This window comes from Platichthys flesus, chromosome 14 (assembly GCF_949316205.1).
Source record: "Platichthys flesus chromosome 14, fPlaFle2.1, whole genome shotgun sequence".
NCBI lineage: Eukaryota > Metazoa > Chordata > Actinopteri > Pleuronectiformes > Pleuronectidae > Platichthys > Platichthys flesus.
The window spans coordinates 17,819,194-17,843,159 of record NC_084958.1 but is presented as its reverse complement, the minus strand read 5'-3'; the positions used below and the strand labels follow the sequence as shown (position 1 = coordinate 17,843,159).

Sequence of the window (23,966 nt, the reverse complement as noted above, 5' to 3'; positions counted from 1 at the left end):
AAGAAGAAGAAGAAGAAGAAGAAGAAGAAGAAGAAGAAGAAGAAGAAGAAGAAGAAGAAGTCCAATGTAAACGCCAGTCAATTTATGTGCCTAATTCCTCCATAGCTTTATTATTTTACTTGACTCACATTTATATGCAGAGTCCAAAGACATTCTGCTTCAGACCACTTTAACCTCAGGGAACCGATTCTTCACAATGATCAGATCTTTACATCAGCAAATGAACCACAGTCGATGTTGGGACCTTCCACCCACTCAAACCGTCGAGCTTTTACTTTGTTGAAACAATTTGAAGTCTTTACTGCTTAATTGTAAATAAGAACTGCAGCACCGCTAAACACATGGTTCTGTATTAGTTGCGAGATAGCTTGAGCTTATTGAGCACTAGGATCAGCGAGCTGCTGTGACCCTGCGAGGAGTATCCAGTGACATAACTCCTGTGGAGTGACAGCTCTCGGACGGGGGCGCCACATTCTCCGGCCACGTTTAGGCTGTTAATCAATGCTTCCACAGCTTTTAGGAAAATTGAGGGCGCGTGTGGTGTCATTATGCAAACGCCACAACTTCAACAGGGGGACACAGTAAGGTTTTAATGTTTGATTGTTTTGTAGCACTGAATCAAAGTAATCATAATATAAAAGATATTCTGAATTGATGATTGATTGAAGAATTCATGAAATTAGTTATCTAATATTTGATGTTATGTATTTTTGCTTTGAAAAAACAGAATATCACATTATTGTTAGAATAAGTGATTATTTGAATAACCCTAACCCTAAATCAATTAAAAGACTTTTTGTGCACAACAAAACATGCACATGGCGAACTAAGCCGTGACAAATTGTCTTGGCTCCGACCTGCTACACACACACACTTCACCTCAAAGTTAATAAGGGTCTTTTCACCTCTGTAGTCCGAACTCGTTAGTTACGCTTTGTGTCATCCGCTCTTGTTAGGACTACAGAAATATGAGCAAATCAGAATTGGCAGCGGTGGACTGTGATGCATTTTCATGCCAATTTATACCACAGACAGGGATTTCAAAGTATAATACGGTTTAGTCAAATTAAATACCGCTCTGTCAACTGCCTGTCATAACAAAGACTGGGGGCCATTTCTTCAATGTTTTGTTGGGAAGCCAGTTGCAAACTTAAATTGTATAAATTTCCAATTTACAAACTAAGTGTGGTAAAGTGTGAAAGGGATCTACAGTAATGATTTGAACAGGCAGGGAGGTGGAGGGCCAATCAGAAAACACATCCTTTAAGCTTGGAAATGTGAACAGCACCATTCTCCCTAGTCCAAGTCAGTGTATTATAAAAAATATATTAAGCTGCTAAATTGAGGTAGAACAAGTTGTACGGTCTTGCTTTAAGATGGTGTGTGACAAACTTAATAAGGAGCAAGCCGTGTCGATGGCTGTCACCTCACCTGAAGCCAAACTTGTCCATGGCGATGGCAAAGTGCCTCGGCTGGTCGTAGCAGTGGTAGAGGTTGCGGTCGTCCATCGGGATCAGGTCCACGTCGCTGAAGATGAAGCAGTCGTACTCGGCCTCCTTCAGGGTCTCCGTGTAGCCCACGTTCAACAGTTTGGCACGGTTGAAGGTTTCCTCACCCAACTGCGGGTAAAAACACAAGAAAGATTGTTTACATATAGAGTGAGAAGAGCTGATATAATAGCTCGAGCTCCAAACATGTATCAGTTCTTCCTTCCATCTTATTCACATGGGATATGAGGACGGACAAGCCCTAAACAGGAGGTCTGCAGCCACCGGCGATCGCTGGTACAGAGGCCTGAACATGTAGTAGTTTGTACTAAATGTAGAAATGAAGTGTGTGTAGTGCTGCTGTGTGTTCATCTCTGCATGCAGTATGAGCTGATGTATTGTGTATTGACCTCCAGAGAGCTGACCCCAGCAGTGAGTTGCATCTATTTTTCAGCCGGTGCATGGCCTGGGTTCAACACTTTGGCTGAAGATAAATGGAGTCTTTATGGAAGTAGCGCATTATAAATTCAATAACGTACAGTGTGCTGCATATCTCTCTTTTTGTGGGCGTTCTCGTGCAACAGCCCGGGTGTTGGAGTCCTTGTCGAGCTGCAGAGATGTCAGCGAGCACAAAGGTTCTTTGGCAGGAACCTTTCTGTCGCTTGATAACAGCTGATTCTCCCGGAATATTTTTCTGAATTCATTCCAACTTTCGTGACACTGATGAAGCCGCCGAGGGGGATAGAGAGACAGTGATATGGTGTCCGGTGCCGAGAGCCTTTGTACTCGCCCGGTGCTAACAGACAGTCGTAAGGATGTCTCTCCTCAGGGAATGGCATCGATCACTAATGGTTCAACTGCTCCATTGGTTCAGGTACAAACAGCCTCAAGTCCCTCAGAGAGTTCAATCATCATAGTATCAGCTAATGTCTGATTCAAACCCAAAATATTTCAGATCTATCTTGCATATTTCTGATATTGCTCCATGGCACACACTCACACATGCATACACCTACATGCCCCCACCTGAATTAATATATCGGCAGCCGATGGTTATTGTCCTGACTGTGGCCGACTGAGAATTTTTTCAAAGATGTGAAGCTCATAACATATCATATAATAATCAGTTAATCTTTTCATAATGATATTTATTTGTGTCATTTGTCACACATAAGATTATAAATTTAAGAATCAAGCAACAAAGACAAAACAAATCTCAACGAGAGAAACATTTAAATTGAAAGCAGAACAACTACCAACACATAGTTGAAGTAGACCAACATTAAATTAAAAACATCTTATTGATAATTGCTATTTATCTTTGGGGTTGTGATCATTGGCTGACGTTTTTCCCTTCTTCATTGTGAGCTTTGCTTTCCTTGTGACACAAAAAGAAAAAACTTCCATTCATTCATTCTAATCTGTGCATGTTACAGCTCCTGATATACTCTCACAATCACAGCCTCGGTTCAGCTGCAAAGAGTCGGACTATTTACTCTGGGTAATGAGCTTTCTGAATTATCATGACTATTATAGTTTCATGAGAATCTGACTGGTGTAGCCCAGTTAAGTCCTATTGGCAGAGTGTGTGAGATGTGAGGGGCCCCACATGACAAGATTACACGTTTATGGTAATGAGACTGGGTCCCAGTGCGGAGCTTCATTTCTCACATCGTAGAAAAGGACTTCCCAGTTGAAAGAATTCATCAGTATCTACAGCACGCGACAAGAGCAGCGAACCACTGGTACAGATATGCCGCAGTCACATATTCCTATAGGCCATTAGAGAAAACCACTCATTCTTGACAGCACAAGAGAATCTCCAAGATAATTAATGCATCTGCTGCTCATTTTTCTGTTCAGGACACTTTTCTTTTCCTTTTTTAATATTTTTTACATTCACACTTGCTTCCATACTGGTCCATTATCAGTTCAGAGTGACTGTGAATCAAGTACAATGTGTAATCCCTCTGGTAAACCCGCTAATACCTGAGATTTGAGCGCGTAATCCCCTGTGCAGGTAACAAAGAAATCCATTGTCACAAATCCACCAGGCCTCAAATATCAGCTTCTGCCCCCTTTTTTTTTTCTTTTTAAATGACGCTGGGTTCAGTAGGTTGGAGCAGCATCATGGGGGGTGAGGGGAGAGAAACACCACTGATGTCGGCCAAACCTTCCAAAAGATTCTGGATTTAACAATACAATATTCTTCAATGAGGTCTGACACGATTCGTAGCAGCTCTCTTTTCCAGCTGTTTTTTTATTTTTACTTCAACTGAAAGCGATCAGACGTGACATTGATAATAGAAGAGTTTCAAAACTCTGTCCAACGCCCCTGTCCAGGCAAACGTGGATATTTAGCAAAACTAATTTTTCCCGCTGCGTTTCGGCCGCTCATCCACATGCATCAGAAACAACAACAACAACGGGAGCTGTAAATCGATTGAAGGGAGATTGAAGTCACTGAGCAGGCTCACGATCTTCCTCTCTAGTGTTAGACGGATCCTTGATGTTGACTTTAACGCCACCTAGAGGCTTGTTTGAGCTTTGCAGTCCTTCTCGTTAGAGATATTATGAAAAACTAAGCTGTTTAGAAAGAGGGGAAAATATCTGTTCAACAAAATATGCGCTGTAGTGTAGACAAGGCCGTAAAGAGATCAAGTTCTAAATCAACTGGCAAAAACAATGATTTAAAACCAAATGTGAATTCTAATGCAATACGAGGGTGAAATGATTGTCCTGAACATTCTAATCTGTGGTGTCTCTAATGTTTCTCCCAACGTGTTCCAAATTTAAAGGGAGGGAAGAATTAGGAACACCTCCTTATTCACGCAATTATCTATCAGACCAATCAGGTGGCAGCCGAGCGAAGCCTGACATTAGAATGGGGTGAAACACGTGATGTCAGTGAGTGAGACCATGGAATGATCGTTGTGTGTATTTAGGAATCTGCAGATCTCCTGGGATTTCCATGCACAACAGCGACAGCATGTTAAGTCGGAATGTCGACAAAAACAAACAAAAAACACAACATCACACATCCTGTGAGTGGCAGTTCTGTCTCGTTGATGAGAGACGGGTTGAAGCTCGACAGAGAGACGACGGCCGCTCATGCAGCCCCACGTCTCATGTGTTGTGTTCAGAAAAGAATTTGAGAAGTCGAACTTTGAGGCAGATGGGATGGAACAGACGACCACGCAGAGTTTCGCCGCAGTGGGCGAAACAACCTAGCCTGGTCGGATGAATGTGGATTTGTGCTGAGGCTGCAGATGGTCGGGTCAGAATCTGGCATCAACAGCATGAATCCATGGACCCAACGAGCCGGGTGTCAACAGTCCAGGCTGCCGCTGCTGCTGCTGGTGTAATGATGTGGGGAATGATTTCTCTGGCACACTTTAGGCCACTTAATACCAATCAATCGTGGTTTGAACGCCGCGGCTTATCTGAGTGTTGCTGCTGCCCATGTGCGTCTCTTAATGGCCCCTTCCAGCCTGATAATGAACACAAAGCAGAAGTCGTCTCTCAAACTGGTTTTAGGGGACATGCCAGTGATTTTCCAGTGAACCTTTCGAGGCCTCCATGGTCCCCTGATCTGAATCTAGAAGTAGAAGCACCGATTGGGATGCTACAGAGCGAGACATCGGCTCCTGTCCCCGCCCCCTGCACAACCCGTATAGGATGAGCGGTTGGGATACATGGATAAATACGGGACTTCTGTTGTATTGGTGTTACAGTTCAGTGGTTTCTCATGTTCCTTTCCTTTCTTCTCATCAATTCAGCCCGCGCCTGCCCTATTTAAATCCTCATCCTTCTCTCCACACTTCACCAGGTCGTAGAAACACTTCGATCAGCTCTGTCGGCTCTCAGTATCTTCCTCTTGTTTTGTGCCGCTCTGTCTAATCCTTTGTTTTCCGTGTGCTTCAGGTCCATAGTGGTGATCTGCGGGTTTGCCTTCCACGCTCAGCACCTCACCTCTCTGCTGGTTTGACTGAAGTATCGGACCAACGCCTGCTTCACTCCATTGCCCGGCCAGGCTCAGTTTTCCTGTATTTTGCAATTGCCGCGCTCCATCGATTAAGATGCACATCACAAACTCTGCAATAAACTGCCTTTGTTTGAACGTTTCAATACGCCTCCGAGTCTCAGTTCCACTCCTGTAAGTAGGTCTATACAGTTTCATTACATTCATCACTTAGACTCCGATGGCCTGCCTCAGTCTAATTTGTCCCGTCACCGTTTCATAATCATCCGAGGATGTATTGACACTTCTCATTATAACACAAACGATTTAAAGTCCTTTTCGCACCAGTGCTCGTTGCGGTGCTGCTGCTCTCTCTCTCTCTCTCTTTCTCTCCCTCTATCGCCATCTCTCTCACAAACACCTCATCAACCCTTCTCCCCCTGACCCCCCCCACAGACACCAACTAGTGCTGCAGATAGAATCTAATTCAGTGTTGCACCTAATAATTGAATCGTATATATCTGCAAATCGCCCGTCTTTGTATGGATCTCACAACATTTATATAATTTATAAATGTTTTTAGATATCTTTCTTCCTCGTCGTATTTCTGTATCGGTGTAAGTCAGAGACAACAGATCCTCTGTCGTGTTCCTGTCTTGCAGCAGATGAGCACAAGTGCCTATTTTTTGAGCCCCTTACCTCACAAAGCAATATTGTGGTCATGTTTATTGTTCTAATAAGACATCTGTGTGAGAACCTCTGGGGCGTCTCGGCTTTATGACGCTCTACATCTTTTCCTAATCACTTCCTGCCATAAGCGAGTTGACATCAAACTGACACCCATTAAAGTTGACAGGCCATTTACTGTAAGTAGTGGGGATATCTCAGTGGCACGGACACAGAGGTTTCCAGGCTGTCATGAACGTGCATATCCTATTTCTGTATTTCTTAGAATCAAACAATTTATCCAACAACACAACCGGGCAAGCCACCGAAAGGAGAAGGAGAACAGATTCCTCCTCCGTGTTCAAACTAATTCCAACCACTCTATTGTGGTGCTTTTTCCTCAGCACGAGTTATTTCATTCTGTTGGCACAGTGTTTTCTGTGGACTCTGCATTTCGCTCTGCTGCCAGCTGCAGTTTTCTCTTCCTCCCTCCCTATTACTTCAGGCTGTTGTTTCCTGACCAAAAGCCGCCTCCATTTTCTTCTCACCCAGACTGCACTGGAACAAACTGCTCGGCCACAGTTTGCCGACAGGGGCCCAAAGGGACCGGTAAAACTGTTCAAGTGTGAATATTTGACAAATCTAGAAATTAGATGTTGACAGGGGGGAGAGAGGCTGCTTCAATTTAACAGAGGAAACTTTTTGGCTTCTTTAATTTTCAATTTCACAGGCATCTTTTTGACTTTCTGGGACATTTCTGCTCCATTATTTTTTGATCAGGCTAGACATAATGCAGCGTGCATATGTATGCGAGTGTGCACTCTGAACATTGTGCAAATGGGTTTACAGACGACAACAACTTATGTGTGTGTGTCACAAATATTGTTTCCCTCAGTTCAGCCCAGACCTCTTGAGGCTCACACTGTTATTAAGAGGAAACATAATGAAAACTAGACACCATCTTGATATTACTCTGTCCCCGGTGGTAATAATTAGATCATGTGATCTTGACAGACATTCGCACGGCACCAGCACTCCATGTTTGAAAAGATCCAACACCTCAGCCTTCAGATGAGTTTGCTGCGTGGGTTCTTTCTCTCTGCAGCTGCTCGCCTGCATTTGTCACACAACTCATTTAAAAACCTGAACAGGTAGATCACAGTGACGGATCCAGCATCACCGAGCCGCCTCTCCCTGTAGGGGTTCTCTTCAAATTAAATGGGCCACGACTGATTCAATACAGACAACAGTCTACAAACCACAGACTAGTTGATTATGCAGCAACTGGCATTTATAAATAATAAAGCTGATATTTATTTTTTACATGAAATCACACTGGCAGAAGCTTTTGTCTGGCGTGACTTGAAAATCGTGATAGAAAAGAGAATATATTATTATTAATAATATAGAAATATATATTTAAGTGTGTCCGTTCACCTACAACTCATCTAAAGCAAATGTCCTTTGTTTTAGAGGAATCTATTCTCTCTTTTCAAGATCCCACAAACTTTGGCCCCAGAGCAGATGGTTGATCACTGGGATGAAGCGTGGGCAGCGGCTGGGAGTTCAGACCTCTGACTGGAAAACCGCTCAGATAAATCACCCCCTGCCTGTCTGGGAAAATATGGGAGTGGTAATTGAATGGAAAACGCTCATCATCTGCCAATGAGTTGTCCAGTGGCTCCACTGCAGCGGATCAGTGACTGACAGCAGGAAACTGTGGTTGTAATGCTCCTTGTTGTGGTTGTTGGCAGCGGCAGCCTGTATTGTGTGCAGTGTGTATTTGTTTGTGTATGTGTGTTTGTAGGTGTGTATGTGTGTGTGGCATTCAATCCTGATGGGAAAAGAGTGCGTGAGGAAAATCGGGGAAATGATACAAACGTTGATAAATAATCAGAGAAAGTGCAACCGACCTTCTTCAGGTTTGTGTCGGATCCTTCAGTGATGAGATTTGATCCACGTGGAGTCAAGCAACTTTAATGAAATTGATAATTAACAATCTAAGATAAAACTGTGAACAAATCTCAAACCAGCGAGTATCTGTTGAAAGCTAAATGTGCTCTTGAAACTTTTTTCCTCATCAGCGTTTACTCAGCATTTTTCACAGCCAAGCAAAGACGTGAACAGTTTGGCTAAATTTTGTTTCTTTGATCCAGATCGGACTAGATTTCCTTTCGGTGGTGAAGACAACTTTTCCCTCCTGGTAATTTGGTTAAGACTAAAGTGAAACATTTGAAGGTCCAGACCAAACCAGAACAAAAATGTTCTTGCACAAGGGCCGATGCATCACTCAGGCTCTAATTCAGACCCTTTAGGCTCTCTAACCCCAAACCCTCCTCTGTACACAATATAAAAAGAAAGCAAAGAAAGACATTTCACTCTATGAAGTCGGCTCATCTCTGAAACTAGAAGGTAAATCCTCCTCTGCACTTGCTTCACCGGCTTTTCTTCTGCTCCTCTTGTGCCTCCTGCTCTTCCTGTGCCTGGCAGTTCTCTCTGTTGTAATCTGCTCAGTGTCTCTCTCCCTCTACATGCCCTATGAAAACCAATTAACCCTATCAGCCCTATCTGAGCATCAGCAGATAAATCCATTGCTGCTCCCAGTAAGAGTGTGTGTGTGTGTGTGTGTCTGTATGTGTGATGAGGCCCGGGAATATAACTTTCTTCAAAGTGTGGTCACCGCGTACACACACACATACACACAAATAACACACCTGGAGAGTTGCCATGGAGACAGATTAAGGACCGGCCTGTACTCTGCCTGAATGATTGTCACCAAACAGAGAGTCAGTGTGTGCATTTGAATGCAATGTGTGTTTGCGTGTGTGTGGGGGGGTCTGTGTACAAATTTTTAGTGTCCACGTTTGTGTGACGTGATTTATCAGTCTCCTGCAGACAGACGGCGGTGGGGGGGGGGGGATATCTGGCCGGCCGGTCAGTGCAGGGGCAGCGAGACAGCAGGAGACGAAGAGAGATTTCACCTTATCTTTCCTAATGGAGACCGAGCTGAATGCGTGCCTGTGTGTGCGTGTGTGTGTGTGTTTGTGAGCTCATGTGCAAGGAAGAAAAATGAGCTGACCTCTCCCAAGTCCAGTCATAGCTTAGCAACTGTAAATAGCCACAGCAGGTGCATCAACCCCAGGGTGTCTACGACCCTAGACTGTATATAAAGATGGTCCTACAATGTCTGTCCTGTAAGTTTGGTGTTATTAGTTATTTGATGCTATAGAAACAGGGCGAGACGTCATGATTGACGGCTGAAACCGACTTGCGATTGGTCGAGGGATTGCACAGTCGGCGGAATACTAGAAAAAAATAGGGAGATGTTTGGATTTCAGAAGCTGATACCAGGGAAATTTAGAAATCTGCTTTCAAATGCAAATATTCACTGTTGCCAATTCATTTTCTGTTAGTTAATTAGTTTTACCCGTTACTACATGTGTCTCCTCCCCTGTCTGTGTCTCTCCTGGCTCATCCATCTGCACCTGCCTCACATCTCATCCAGCTCAGCTCAAGTACCTTCATCACCAGATTGTCACGCCTGCTCAGCGGCATCCAGTCCCCTGTCCACTTGTTAATTTCCTTGTGTTCTCTCCCCTGCCGCTCGCTGGTTATTTCCGGTGCCTTTGGACGCCGGTGCCAGATCCCCTGCCAGGCCGCTCCTCTCATGACGCCGCACACCCACTCACCTGCCACAGGACGCCAGAGCATCCGGCCAACTACTCATTCCATCCACCTCACACTCTGCTTCCTCTCTCTACCTTCATCCCTTAACAACTCATTATTTATTCACTTTTAATGACCGTGTCCATGTCTGCCTTTGTGTCGTGAAAAACAACCGTCGCACTTATTGTTTGAGCTCCGGTGCCGGTTGGTTCCACGGCGCCAGGGGAAATAGTGAAACGTTCATGTACAGTGGAGGGGTCAATACAGGGGCCTAATAACAAATGCTCGCCCCAGGTGGTAAATCTGGCCGTCAACACAAAGGTCGACTCGCTGCAACGTTCTGAAGTGTTTCTCTAGTCTCGCCCCTTTCCACAGCAGCTTGGTTTCAAATCACATCTGCTGAAAACATTCAAAACTCTGGAAAGTACAAATTCATGGAGCTTAATTAACAAGCTAACAATAAACAGCATATGTACCAGGAGCCTCAGATTCTATAACAACCATTCACAGCACCTCTCAACAGTCATGTGCTTTCTCTACTGAACCACGACACAGCCATCAGAGGTGATCTAGGGTTCGGTTTCCTGCCCAAGGCTCTGGACGAGCCGGGGATTCGAACTGCCGACCTTCTGGTTAAGCTGACCTCCTCCTCCTCCTCCCGAGCCACCATTTGAAATCAGAACTTTGCGGCAGGAACTGAAGCAAGAGCGCGGTGTAAAGAAGAGTGCATGTGATCGAAGAAAAGGGGGACGGAGAGCTGCTGTGTTCATTAGAGCCTCGATGAGCATTTGTGACTCAATGCAGTCGGCCATGCGTTCTTAATAAAAGATGATGATCCCCTTCATTCCCCCGGCCACCTGGGAAACAGGAGGCTCATCAAAGCTTGATTAGATACCGCAGTCAAGCATGCACACACACACACACACACACACACACACAAATGCTGGTCTGTGTATTTCTAATTCATAACCTTACAGTCTTCAATCATAGTCGCAGCAGCGTGTGCGCAGCTTTGGAGCCTGGCACCGAGGAGTGAGGAGTGTGACGGAGTTGGCGTGGGGCCAGAGTAACTAATTTGCTGTAATGACTTCCTGGCAGTCCGGACACAGAGGAGCTCCCACATAAAGCGAAAGGCCACGACAGGCAATTCAATTACTGCCCTCTCTCTCTCTCCGTGTCGTCGCTACAGACGCAGATCAAGGCAACACCGACACCACAACAACCGGCGATGACGTGCTCCTCCGCTGCAACAACGGAGCAAGTAATTTGTTGTTGGTAAATAAAAAAACGGGACCCCTCTCAAACGGAAAGAGGAACTTGCGCTTTATTGCAGAAAACTGGACCGAGACGTCCCCCTGGAAATAACGAGTGGAGCTGCGGAACAGTCCACTGTCTCTCTGAGATATTGTGTGGAGGATTCAAAATGTGAGATACATTTAATTTCATTTGAAAAAAAAAGAGTTAAGGAAATCACAATTGTTCTGCCCTCTATATGAGACTCGGACACACACTGCAAATGTAATGGTTTTATTCCTAATTAACGGTTATAAAGATTTGAAAGGTTCTTCCAAAAGGCCAAAATATTCTCAAGGGGCCAAAAGCTGACACGGCATTGGAAATTAAAACCCCAGCATGATTCATCGCGCAGCCAGATTAAACCAGCAACACAAAATAATTATAGCGTTTAAATACATTTTATTCCATGTGGGAAAGTCCCATTTCTGCAATATTTGAACAACTCCACAAATTATACTTAGCATTTTTGGTTTCCCATCCTAATCAGGTCATTCTTAAATCCATGTGAATGTTTGTGTCAAATGTAAAGAAACTCCCACTGGGGGTTCCTGATATATCACATTCACTAGAATATGAGCAAAAAAAAATATCTTACCAGTAAATATAAATCAATTTCTTCAAGTTGTTCCCTGACAGATTGCGTTCGCAAGACATAAAAAATATTAAGAAATCCCCTTGAGGCCCTCTTTAGATATTGCATTCACAAGAATGGATGGACGAGTAAACAGCCTCAGAGTAAAAAGGCCTTCAGCTACTGGCTCTCACCGTATTCACCACTGTCTGAGGATATTGCATACGCTGCATCAGCTTGTTACACATTTCACTACAGATCAGCCTCACATGTTCTGTATTCTGGGCATTTTCGAGACCTTAAAAGCTGCAAAAACCTTGAATATATCGGCTGCGGAGTCCCGACACCATGTGGATTGGCCCGAGCTGGATGTAACTGATGCATGAAAACAGAAACTGTGGCGCTGGAAGGAACACAGGGCGAGACACGGCAGAGTTCAGTTAGCAGCACGCTGACAAGACAGCACACGTCAGAGAGAGCAGGAGGAAAGAGGAGTGACTCGCATGGAGCCAGATGCATCAACGTGACACGTGAGCCACAGAGGAGGAGGAGGGTCAGGGTGAGAGAGAGGAAGACAGACGGACGGAGAGAGAGACAGAGAGAGAGAGAGAGAGAGAGAGAGAGACAGATGGACAAAAACAAAAGGGAGGTGAAGAGAGAAAGACATAAAGAAAGGTGACGGTCATAATAATGTCAGAGGAGCTGCCAGAAATGAAATGACAGGAAAGGTTGGAGCTGCCCTGCAGGAGCTGGCCGGCATGTGTCACTCAGAAACAGCAGATTCATAAAGCACACAGACACACAAACACACAAACACACACACAGCCACCTGACATGTGCAGACAGAGGGACCGGCGTGCCAAAGGGAAGTGGCATGGAGGTGAAGGGCAGAGAATCCAACCCACCTGACATTCTGACAAATGTGGAGCCAGATGGCTGCGGAGGCTTGTTGCTCTGACCCGACCTGCTCTCACAGACATATGGGGCTCTGGATGGGACAACAACAACAACTGGGATGCCGTGAAACCCCAAAAGAGGGGTTGGCCCTCCGCAGAGACAGGATTCTCTCTCTCCCTCGCTCTCTATCTGGCAACGCAGCCGTAGCGTGCCTCCTCACATCTAACCTCTCCAGCATCAAGGACACTCCGACACACACAAACTCCAACACACTCTCGGCTGGAAACTATATTCCTGCAAAGTAAACCGCCGCTGCTTCTGCTGCTGCCGGGTTAGACATCAGGCTCCGAGCAGCACTGACTCATTTCTCACACCTGAGCTCACCACGGCCAAAAAAAAAGTCCAGATAAAAATACCAAAAAGAAAACACTAAACACAAAAGGGAATGCAGACAAGATGGAGCAGCCTGGAGTTTTATTATGAACAAAGTAATATTTAAGAAAGTGATGGCAGCACTGAAGAAGAAAAAGGTAGGCCATGGGAAAAAACAATCTTGTACCATCAATTCATACTATTTCTACATCGAAAAGGAAACTTGAAAAGCCAGGAATTAATCAGGATAATTCAGAAATATGTTTTGGGCAGCGGCAGGAAACGATATCCAGTCAAAACGGATACGAGGCCATAAAAGCTGGAAGAAAGAGGCTTTTTGAATCCATCTTGAATCTGTAGTACAGCAGTAAAGCATTCACATCAAGACTACAGTTCCTCACCCACTGCGATGCTAGCTCCCATTGAACTGTTTCTCAAACACCTGAATGAGACCCCACGGTGGAGGCCTGAAGTAATGCAGCCAATCAGCACAAGCATCTAGTAGGAAACCGCTGTGGGGGTTGGCCAACATGCCGTGGACTCATGTCGTTAAGGTAGACTGAGTGTAAGTGTCAGAAAATGTCACAATCTCGACGATTCGCTTGGAACACGGGCGTCTCTTCCAGATCGATATCGTGACAACATCATCAGCGGTACCATCCCGCCTCTCCTCTGCTGTGCCGTCTTGGCTCCGCCTCCTCTCTGTGTCGGGAGCAGGGACGAACACACGGCTACACACAGCACGTCAAACCTACAGCTCCATAGTCAGATGACTCATCCGTGCCCGTTTCCCATCAGGACCAATATGGGACACCATCTGCCTCGCCCTAATAGTGACGGAGCCTTCTCCAATTTCCCCTCCATCAGTATGAGATATTGCTCGACCTGCGTGTGTGTGTGTGTGTGTGTGTGTGTGTGTGTGTGCAAGAGAGTGTGTGTGAGTTCGAACTCAAGCAAATTACCAATGAGTTATTCCCCAATCTTGCCGGAGGAATCTGGAGACATTCCTCACATATGGTGTGTATATGTAATAAGATGACAAGCTAATAATGACTTCATGATTCTTTCCCTGACGGTCTCAGCAGCATCGTCACCTGATTCACAGAAGTTTCCCTCAGTTCAATGCAGATGAACACAGAAAGGAAATGAAAGAATTTAAGTGTATCTGCTGACGGAACTCTGAAGGTTCATCAGTCACTAAATTACGTCAAACCACCTTCAGATACGAAGGCACATCCATGCTCAACATTAGATTTGTATAGGAACATGAATGGGGGGGGGGGGGGGGGGGGGGGCAGTGTAGCCAATAGTTCCATAGAGACGACCGTAAAACATGAGAAAGAAAATGTTATCAGAGGAAGAGCTTTGAGTTCGGAAACTACAGGCATGTGATGTGATGTTATTTCACCTGAGAATGATAAGAAAGCCACGTTTTGACCTATTTCTTAAGATCCATCTTAAAGTGTGAGGAACCACTTAATACACAAAGAATCCAAACAGATAAACACCAAATGGCAATAACATTATGTTCTTTCTTTCTATTCTTTCCTCTGTTTTTACTTCCTTTCCTTCTTTTTGCCTCATTTCCTGACGTCATATGTTCATATCTCCTTCTTCCTCAGTACCTGCTTTCCAAATTCACATTTTCTTTTTCTGTCCTTCGTTGTCTCTTAAAACTTCCCTAACACAGATTCGTTAATGATAATAATAACAATGCTTCATCAGATACATTTGTCTGTGCCTTGTTGATTACACTGCAGACATCTACATGTATTTTTTACTTGCAGTCGTTACTTTGTCCCTCGCTGCAGTTTTCAATCTAACAGATTTAAACTGTTTGTCATTCCCGTCAGCTCCTAAGTCTCAGCCCACCTTTGACAATCTTTCAAAAACAATTAAGTTAAGTATTTTGTTATTAAACTTGAGGCCGGTGCGAGTCGCTGCACTTGAAATTAAAAAGAGCTTGCACGGGCTGTTTTTCCATCATGAGGGTGTAAGGACAACAACGAAGATCTAATCAGAGCCGATAGCTGCCCAGGGAGGATTTATTAATTAGCATGTTGGTGTGAGAGGAAGGAAGCGTGGGAAGTCGGGGAGTTGTCAAGGTTTCCTGGTAACATGACCGCACTGTAATATGAATACCAATCAGCCCTAATTAAAATAATTGAAGTCACCGCAGCCATCAGGAGCTTCCTCGCATGCTGGTTCCCTCCTCCTCCTCCTCCTCCTCCTCCTCCTCCTCCTCCTCCTCCTCCTCCTCCTCCTCCTCCTCCTCCTCCTCCTCCTCCTCCTCCTCCTCCTCCTCCTCCTCCTCCTCCTCCTCCTCCTCCTCCTCCTCCTCCTCCTCCTCCAGATCCAGATCCAGATCCAGATCCAGATCCAGATCCAGATCCAGATCCAGGGTTTCCACTCATTTCGCTGACAAGCTGCACGTCGTTGGATCGCAGATAAACTCCTCAAGAGGCGCAGAGACATAAATCAGACTTTTTAAAACAAATGTGCAGTAGCTGTTCTCCGAGGAGATAGGCCGTGTGATCTATCGGGATGTTAAAGCTGGTCCATATGATTCATAGCCATGTATGACTGTGGTCAGCAGCGTGGCCATTCAGAGAGTAAGAAGCGCTGTATCGCTCTCGATGAATCGTTACGGCCCTCCGTCGTAAAAAAAGACTTCTCTGGTACTGATCTGTAAGCCGGGCCTCAGGACACTGCTTGGCCATGTATTGCTTATGAGTGGAGGATTCATGCTGGACGATGAATTTTTTAGATTACACACGAGTATAAAGCTGCTGCAGTTTGTGTTATTTTGTTTCATTCTAGTCTTTGAAGTCCACTCCTCAGAGAAACCCTCCACCGGTTCATACCACAACTTCGCTGGAGACTTTTTTGTTGAACAAACAATTCATCTTTATTTTTTGAAAAATCACGGAAAAAGAAAGTGCATAATAAATTTTGGTGTGGACCGAGACAGCTCACAGAGAAACAGCGATCACCAAAGTCTGTGTGCTTCATCCTCTGGGGACCACGACCTTCTGTGCAGAACTCTACTATAACTCTTTCAGTCTGGAACAAGGTCATGAGAATTACATCACAGCACTCAAAGGGTTTCAAGGTTTACCGCCCGGCGCTGGATGTACAAACTGGAAAATTGCAGTTGAAGAACACACACTTCCGCCAAGGCTGATTGTCCACTTGATCACCGATACGGCATAAGCTGAGAAGGAGGATGCAATGAAAGCGTAGCCTCCTCGGTTGGAGGTAAATGTCATCGTCGTTACAGACGTCACAGACTTCGGGCTCAACCTTGACCTGTGGCTCCGCTCTGTACAGAAGACTCTCTTTACTCACAGTGACCTAACAAGCTTCTTTTCACGTTTAAAGAAAACACCTCGGTTGCATTTGCGGTGAGAGGAAAGCGGTGAGGCGTAATCTGGTTTGATGTGATGTAGTGAATCACGGGCCACAACCTTTGACTCATAACTGGATGGAGGCATGTTGTACTGCCGTCCAATAAAAGAATATGCCCACGATTTGCCCTTGTCATAAGCCTGCACAGCGCTGAGAGAGGAGGGTGAGCGGAGATGAGGAGTTCTCAGTCTGAGCTCTGCGAGGGTACAGAGCCCCAGTTGGTCCGTATAAACCCAGAATGTGGCCAGTCAGCTTACTGAGCAGCAGGGGTGGTGTGTGTGTGTCTGTGTATTTGTGTCTGTGGTTGTGTATGATGCAGTGAAAATAAGAAGAGCAGGCTTCCATCGTTTTAGAATAAGAGTAATAACACACCAGAAACCACAACATTGACACAAGGGGAGAAAATCCTAAATGGAAAAGGATGAGAATAAATATATAGTCTTTTAAATAATAGCTTTAACAATTCAACTTATGATGCTGTGAATTCAGTTGTGACACAGATCTGCTAAAATATTAATCAGACACAAGAGGCTTTTAAATAATATGCCTACATTTAAAATTCCTTCCTCATTATAAGGAATACAAAAAGCAAATCAATTGATTGTGCTAATTAGAAACCCCGGGGCTCACATCTCACTGGACGATAATTGGCATCTCATGCTATTTGTATCTCCAGCCTTTTATTTGTGTGCTCGATTTCAATTGAATTTGGATAAAAAAAATACAATCTGGGCAACGGGAAAAGGAACAAGTCACTATTCTCTCATCAGAATCTAGACACAAAAAAACATCTCCATGTGGGTATTAGTTTCTCTCAAATCTCTGTGATTCAGAAAGAAAGTTATTATTTTTGAGTGTTTGGTTTTAGGTGAATCTTTGAGAATATGCCACAAAAATTTCAGCCTGAAAACACAGAAATCACTTTTATTTAATCTCTGATATCCAGTTACAAAAAACAGGCAGACCACCTCCACCTAATCTAACCTGCATGTCTTTGGACTGTATGAGAGAACAGGAGAACCCAGAGAAAACCCAGACATACACAAGGTTGCATTTCTCCTATAAAACACTCACGTTCCTGGCTTCTACCAAATATGGTTTTCTCATTTCCCAGCAAAGCAACACAGATCTCCAGTCTGACTCAAATGCTGCAGTGGACCGTTTACAACTGCAAAGCTTTATTCGTAATTCAATTCCCCTGCAGAATGAACATTCTCCGTCTTTCTGCCTGAACAGATTTGCATCGAGTGTCTTCCTAGAAATCAGAACCAACACTACTAAAAAAAAAAAAACACTTGTTCAAGCAATTAAACAAAGGGACGAGAGGGATAAATATAACTTGCAGCACTAAAAACATCCATCGAGGCGGTTTAATTCAAAAATACTTCCTCCAGAGCCTCTTTAGTTTTACACCTGGCATAAAGCTGGAGACGTGAGCTGGAGGAAGAATAACTGTCAACGACAAATATACAAAATCTTTACTGATGCAACCCGAGCGTCTGAATACAGCAACATCAAAGCGACTCCGGATGCTTCTGGTGACAACTCGTACACTATTCTCCTGCAAGACGTTGTTTCAAGTTGCAACTGTATTTTCTGCAAATCATGTCAATACAGCAATACATTTAAGAATATTACATGATCATAATATATGTGCCAAACAACGTTTCTATCAGCCACAAGGTTTTTTCTTTATGTGACTCTTGGTACTATAATCCTCCTGCCCTCTAAATAGGCGCCTAGATATTTGCTTTAATTGCATTTCTGCTTTTCCATGTGCTCAAAGGAATTACCACACTTTTATTTTCAACTTTCCATAATCAGCTTATATCATCTGCCGATTTAGAGAGCGGGCGATTTAACGGCAGCGATGATGATAATCAACTTTTATGATTGGCACACAATGAAACACAATGAGAGAGAGAGAGAGAGAGAGTAGAGGGAGAGAGAGAGAAGGGAGGGGGAGAGAGAGATTAGACTTCACATCCTGTGCAAAGCAAATAACCAGTAGATGTCAAATGAATAGCTTCATGAGTTTATGAGATCCTTTTACTACAGATGATCACAGAATATTGACCAGATTTCCTTAAAGATGTGTTTTCATGGTGGTAAAGCAGATGTTCAAAACTGGCAGCGGACGGAGGAATTAAATACTTCAAAGAGGTTTTGATGGTTTAAACACGCGACTGAGGTTGAAACGAGCTTCGGCGGCAACTTGAACACGAGAAGCCGGGTTCCAGAGAGGAGAGTTGGTTCAAGGACGACGTCTGGGATGAGAAACCACTGATTCAGAGGCTGTTTTACATGAGAGGAAATGCATATTAAAATCAATTGAAACGCCCTGTGGAGCTAATGTGTGGATGTCATGTGAGGTCATTTCACATGATGTGATTCAGCTGGTTATTACATTAATGGTATTATTCAAGGCACTAGCTGTTAACCAAAACCACTTTATGTTTAAGAGGACCTCGTGTCTTTAAGGTTAAGGAGGCTGCCGCCGTCCATCTCCACTGCTTCTGTGTACTGCACTGATCTGATTGGCTCGCGGCTTCACTTTCACTCAGCTGAAGGATTTGAAGACAATATCCACATGCTGTCGTCATTTCAACTGGGATTAATTTCGAGAAATTGAACTAAGACACAACAAATGGTTTGTCTCTGTGTTATATTGTTTTATACGTAATAAATAGGTTGAGAGAGATGATGAATAAAACGTTCTCCTCCTGCAATTTGTGAAGAATCAAGTCACTCCTAGAATATTGACTCTGTCCTCAAACCAACAAACCGGTTCCTACAAACTCTTTCACTTTTACTTCGCTGTATTTTTTCTGTCTTTCTGTTTTCTCAAGAAAAAGTGAAGAATTGGCCAAAGTATACTTTTTTTCGTTTTTCTCTTTCCGTTGGCATTGATGCAACTCTCACACAAGCACTTTATTTACTGCACTATCTTCATCCTATTTTTCAGAGAAATGCTGCTCAGTAAAGCGATGACTTGATCTTACTTGACATATAAAGTCTGGAATTTCTTTGCGCTTTGAACGCACACAACTCCCTGATTACACTTTACAAATCACATAGGAGCAAAATGCGCATCGGTTTAATTTCCGTTCCGACTCTGGAGCACTGAGGCTTGATTGCAAAGTCTGTAATGATACACTGACAGTTTCAAACGCAGCTGAGACAAAATCATAATCCCACGGAAAGACAAACACAGGAGCCGTACAAGCACAAACACAAACACTGACGATCATCACATTCGGAGTATTTCCAGACTAAATGCTATTATGAAAGATGAAAATCATAATTTATTTTTTAACAGAGACAAACTATAACAGGAAAACGGGGAGCAAATGCATTCGATCAAACGATCTACTGCGTTCAATTAACACTTCTCTGCCACTGTCTCGGCCCAAAGTCATTATTGCAGGGCGGTTGTCTCGGTGCATGTTGAATTGAGTAGTTGTCATTGTCCTCCACGCCCCCCCCATACACACACACACTGTCGAGGCAGATTCATAGAGCAGGATGGAAATATAATCAACCCACAGGATGGTTTAATCCTAAATAGGTCTGCTGAACTGTGACCCACTACATCCAGCTGCTCCACGCTGCACACGGGTGGGGCTGGATGTATTTTATTCCGTGACCGGCGAGCACATCTCTTCTGCCTTGGAGTGACGTGATGCTGCTTGAAAAAGTGAGTGGCTCCTCCCCTTCATCCGGGTTGTCAGCATTGACTCACTGTACTTCAATGTTTTGTGTTTCTGCAACGACTCCACATGAGAGGATGAAATCAGCTGGAGGTTGAACTCAAGCTTCCCAGCACCAGCTCACCAAGCCAGTGCAGGAGACCGAGGTTGGAACCAAATGCTTAAAGATATGGGAACATAAAGCTTCGCAGGAGGAAGGGAGGGAGTTTAGGTGGAAAAGAAAGAAAAAGAAAGGAGGAAGAGAAGAAAATATGGGAGCAAAGCTTAGAGAGCTGATTATCTATAACGTTTTTAATCCGCATAATTTGTGGCTAAGAATACAAAAGCCAGTCACTGACATGTCAAGTTCCAGGGGAAACAGCAGAAGACGTTCCAAGCTGCTTGTCACAATTCAGTAGGATGTAAATCTGTCGCTTTACTTTCAAAAATGTAAAGCGCTTTAAATTCACAGAGGATATTGGTTTAGAAATTGGTTAATAGTTTGGATACAGCAAAGTGATATTTAATGTTATTATGAGAAACCTTTCTCCTTGCACCCATCCTGCTTTGCCTTTGTCATAAACAGAGAGCGGCTGCTTCAATGCCACTGGTGTATTGTGTGTTTTTTTTATACGCCGCCTCCATTATAACCCCCCTGCACGATAAGCTGAGCAGTACCGAGCCACCGCTGTGAGATGCTGACGACCATTTGACTAAAAGGTTATTTTGAAAGTCACTCTACTTCCTGTTGATTAGAGAGATGTGGTCTACATTACCTGGTCTAATGGCACCAAGAGGAAACAGGCAGGAAGCTGCCATGCTGAACAAAGTGCTGCAGATATTCAGAGTTTTACTATCTAGCTGTAAGTACCCAGCAGGGAAGTATTAAATAGAACATAACTGATGTAACTGGCTGGGAATCGAATCCTGAAGGTGATCAATACAGAAGCTCTGATTGAAATACTGCTCGCCGCCTCACAGGCCTCGATACATTCCTGAGCTCTGCAGTTTGATATGTAAATGCACCAAACACGTTGTGCAGTTAATAATTCACAGGCATGTCATTAGGGTCGGTCGCCCCCCCATGTTTTCCAGCTAGTTCTACACCTGATAAGTGGTTGTAGAGGAGGCTCGTGTTATTAGACTCGAGGTAGGAAATTAGAGCACCGGTTCCACTGGGGGTTCCAGTCTTGGAATATGATCAGGACGCCACGAGAAATGAGTTTACGACCATCTGCCTGCTCGTGTCTCAATATGTTCAAAAAACGTGTAAGGAGGAAACTGAACTCGCTCAAAGAAATCCCAAACAGGAACAGAGCGATGAGTACAACATGAACAGGGAGTGAGCAATAAACTAAATTTCATCTATCACACCGGGCTTATAGGTTCAAACCTTTTATTCTATACATACCTTGTATGAAATGTATTGAGTGTTCTCAGATAAACAGCACTGTACAAGACACAATGTAGCATTGTGCTTTATCACCGCAGAAACTTCTGAAACTTTAAATTAAAAATCCAATTAACTTCAGCCATGATAATCATAATGAAAACCAATCTCCAGATGAAATTCAATCACAACTGAGTCGAAACCTCTTTTAAAAACAGACCCTGACGTGCTGTTTGCAGAAAGTTCACCGCAGTGGATTAGAATGGATTTGATTTAATATCTTTGTTTTGGATTTAGAGGATCGGAATTGGTTTGATCATAAGAGGATTAGAGAGAATTACTTCTTCTTTGTAGTAGAACCTTCTATGGATTTCAATATTGCCCACAGGTTTAAAGCTGAGATGCTCCTCAACACATTATCACATTTGTTGAACTGGCCCCGAACTGAAGGACTTTAGACCTAAATTCACTTCTGTCCTTTTTCGTCTTTGCTGTTTTGCTTTGTCATCTGTCTTCTGGCAGTAACCTGGCAACATGGCGTCATTGGACTAAAAATCCTTTAATAATATGCGAGAGCCCTCTGCGGTATGATATGACCTCGGGTCAGTTTATAATTACACCCTGACAACGGCTGCCCTCCATTCTGCACCGCTTTAAAAGGTCAAACATATGATTGGAGCGGAGGGCGAGGGAATACAATGAAGCTATCCGGTGCATATTTACCTTGAATTAAGATCGTTCAGGGGAAAGTGAAGTGTGTGGCGGGGACAGCTCGGGGAAAAAAGCAACACCAAGCAGTTATCCTCTTATATTAAGTTCTCCCTGATCTCAACTCAGACAAGTGCTTGGTTTCCTTTCTTCAGATATGTAGCAAAAGCTGGATTTAAACCCCAAGATTGAATGAAACTCCAGACATGAAACAGAAAAGACTGTTAACCTCTGTGTAGCCACAGTTTTGACCAGAACAGTTGATAGGCATTTTCCTTTTTAGAGAGTTCGAAACTGGAACGGTTTGCTTGCAAGGAAAAACATTGACATACCAAGAGACTGGTATAGGTGTTGTCACGGTTTCACAGTGGGTGTAGGTTGTCCCAGTGGTAATTAGCACAGAGGACCTATCGTGACCTGAGGTTGTGCTGACCGCAGTGTTACAACCAGGAAAATGTTCAGGCTTGAAAGACAAATGTGTTCTTTTTGCTCGACATCATTTCTGCTAACATTGCACACGAGCCGAGGACAGGATAACGTGTACCACAAACCTTATTTCTGGGGGATAGTGCGACATTTAAGTCACACATAAAGCACAAAAACACACACATCTCTCTCTCTCATCCTCTGGGAGATGCCATGTGGTGGAGAGAGTGAGGTGAACGACGAGGGGAGGAAGGAGGAAGGAGGACAGGGAGAATGTATGAGACAGAGTATGGAGAGAAATGTACAGGAAGAAAGGACGAGGGGCAGGAGGAAGAGGGGAAACAAGACCAGACAGAGACACACTAACCCGTCACACACTAGTCAGGGTTGAACGCCTGCTTCCTCTGCAGCTCTCTGGAATAAACAGCCTCTTTCACATGCACCCTCTCACACACACACACACACACACACAATAGAGCTAACCCGTCTTATGCATAAAGATGTTTCTTTTTCTCTGCCGATACAATGGTCTCGGGGAACATCGCCTTTCAGTCGGCAGCGCTCCTTTGTGATTGGGCAACTGAATGACACGGTGACGGCGAGGTCAAGATGTTGACTCTGATTTAATCCCCATTAGTCCTCACACACTTCCACTCCTCTTATTGGTCTGTCAAATGTCAACTGTATCTTGTGACACCAGGATGCTCGTGGTCGTATTGTCCACTAAGTTTGAAAGGTTATTCTTACACGTATGAAAGTGATAGCCAATGAGAGCTAGCGGAACGGGAAGCCTCCCCAGCCGGACGTTGTTTACTTTTGTTTAGAATCTCCATCGTTTTAAAACTGATCTCATGCAACCTTGTCTAACCCGAATTATGCTTCTCTATCATAACAGATCCCAACACACACTCGCTCTGTTCATATACAGTATGTTTGCCACTTGAACAGTGTTTCACACCAATGGTGTCACTGGTGTGTGCGAGGTAGAGGTGAGGACGAAGAGCGTTGTTGGAAAACTTCCCATCATGCAAAGCTGCCAACAAGGACTCTGCTATTACCTGCTCAAGTCCTGGCAGAATGGGGGGAGTAGAGTTACTTTAACAATAGCAAATTAAAGAAAACATAAAAATGATTGTGAAAACAGTGATATCACACTATCAATTTGAAGTTAACGCCTATAGGTGAGCAGCAAAATCTGCTTTAATACTTAAAAACATCAAAAACATGTGTATTTGGTGTGAAGCATATTTTCATGTATCCATCTCAGGGGAACTGTGGTCCTGTTCAAACCACAAATAGCCAGAATGAAACTACTCTATACATTTGTTCATGCACTAACCTAAAGCAGAATAAAAAACGTAGTTTAGTCTTTACTCGACAGTCCTCAATTTCTCCTTCCCGGTTTCCATCTCTAGCATCTCTTCTCCAA

The 23,966-nt window shown here is 44.0% G+C and overlaps 1 protein-coding gene across 1 annotated transcript in view; it reads right to left on the bottom strand.

Moving 5' to 3' along the window:
• Positions 1-23,966, bottom strand: part of b4galt2 (UDP-Gal:betaGlcNAc beta 1,4- galactosyltransferase, polypeptide 2) — a 113,853-nt gene that overhangs the window by 23,322 nt on the left and 66,565 nt on the right. The window contains exon 5 of the mRNA XM_062405328.1: positions 1,432-1,619. Coding sequence (XP_062261312.1) covers positions 1,432-1,619 — 188 coding nt within the window. The remainder of the gene's footprint in view (positions 1-1,431; positions 1,620-23,966) is intronic.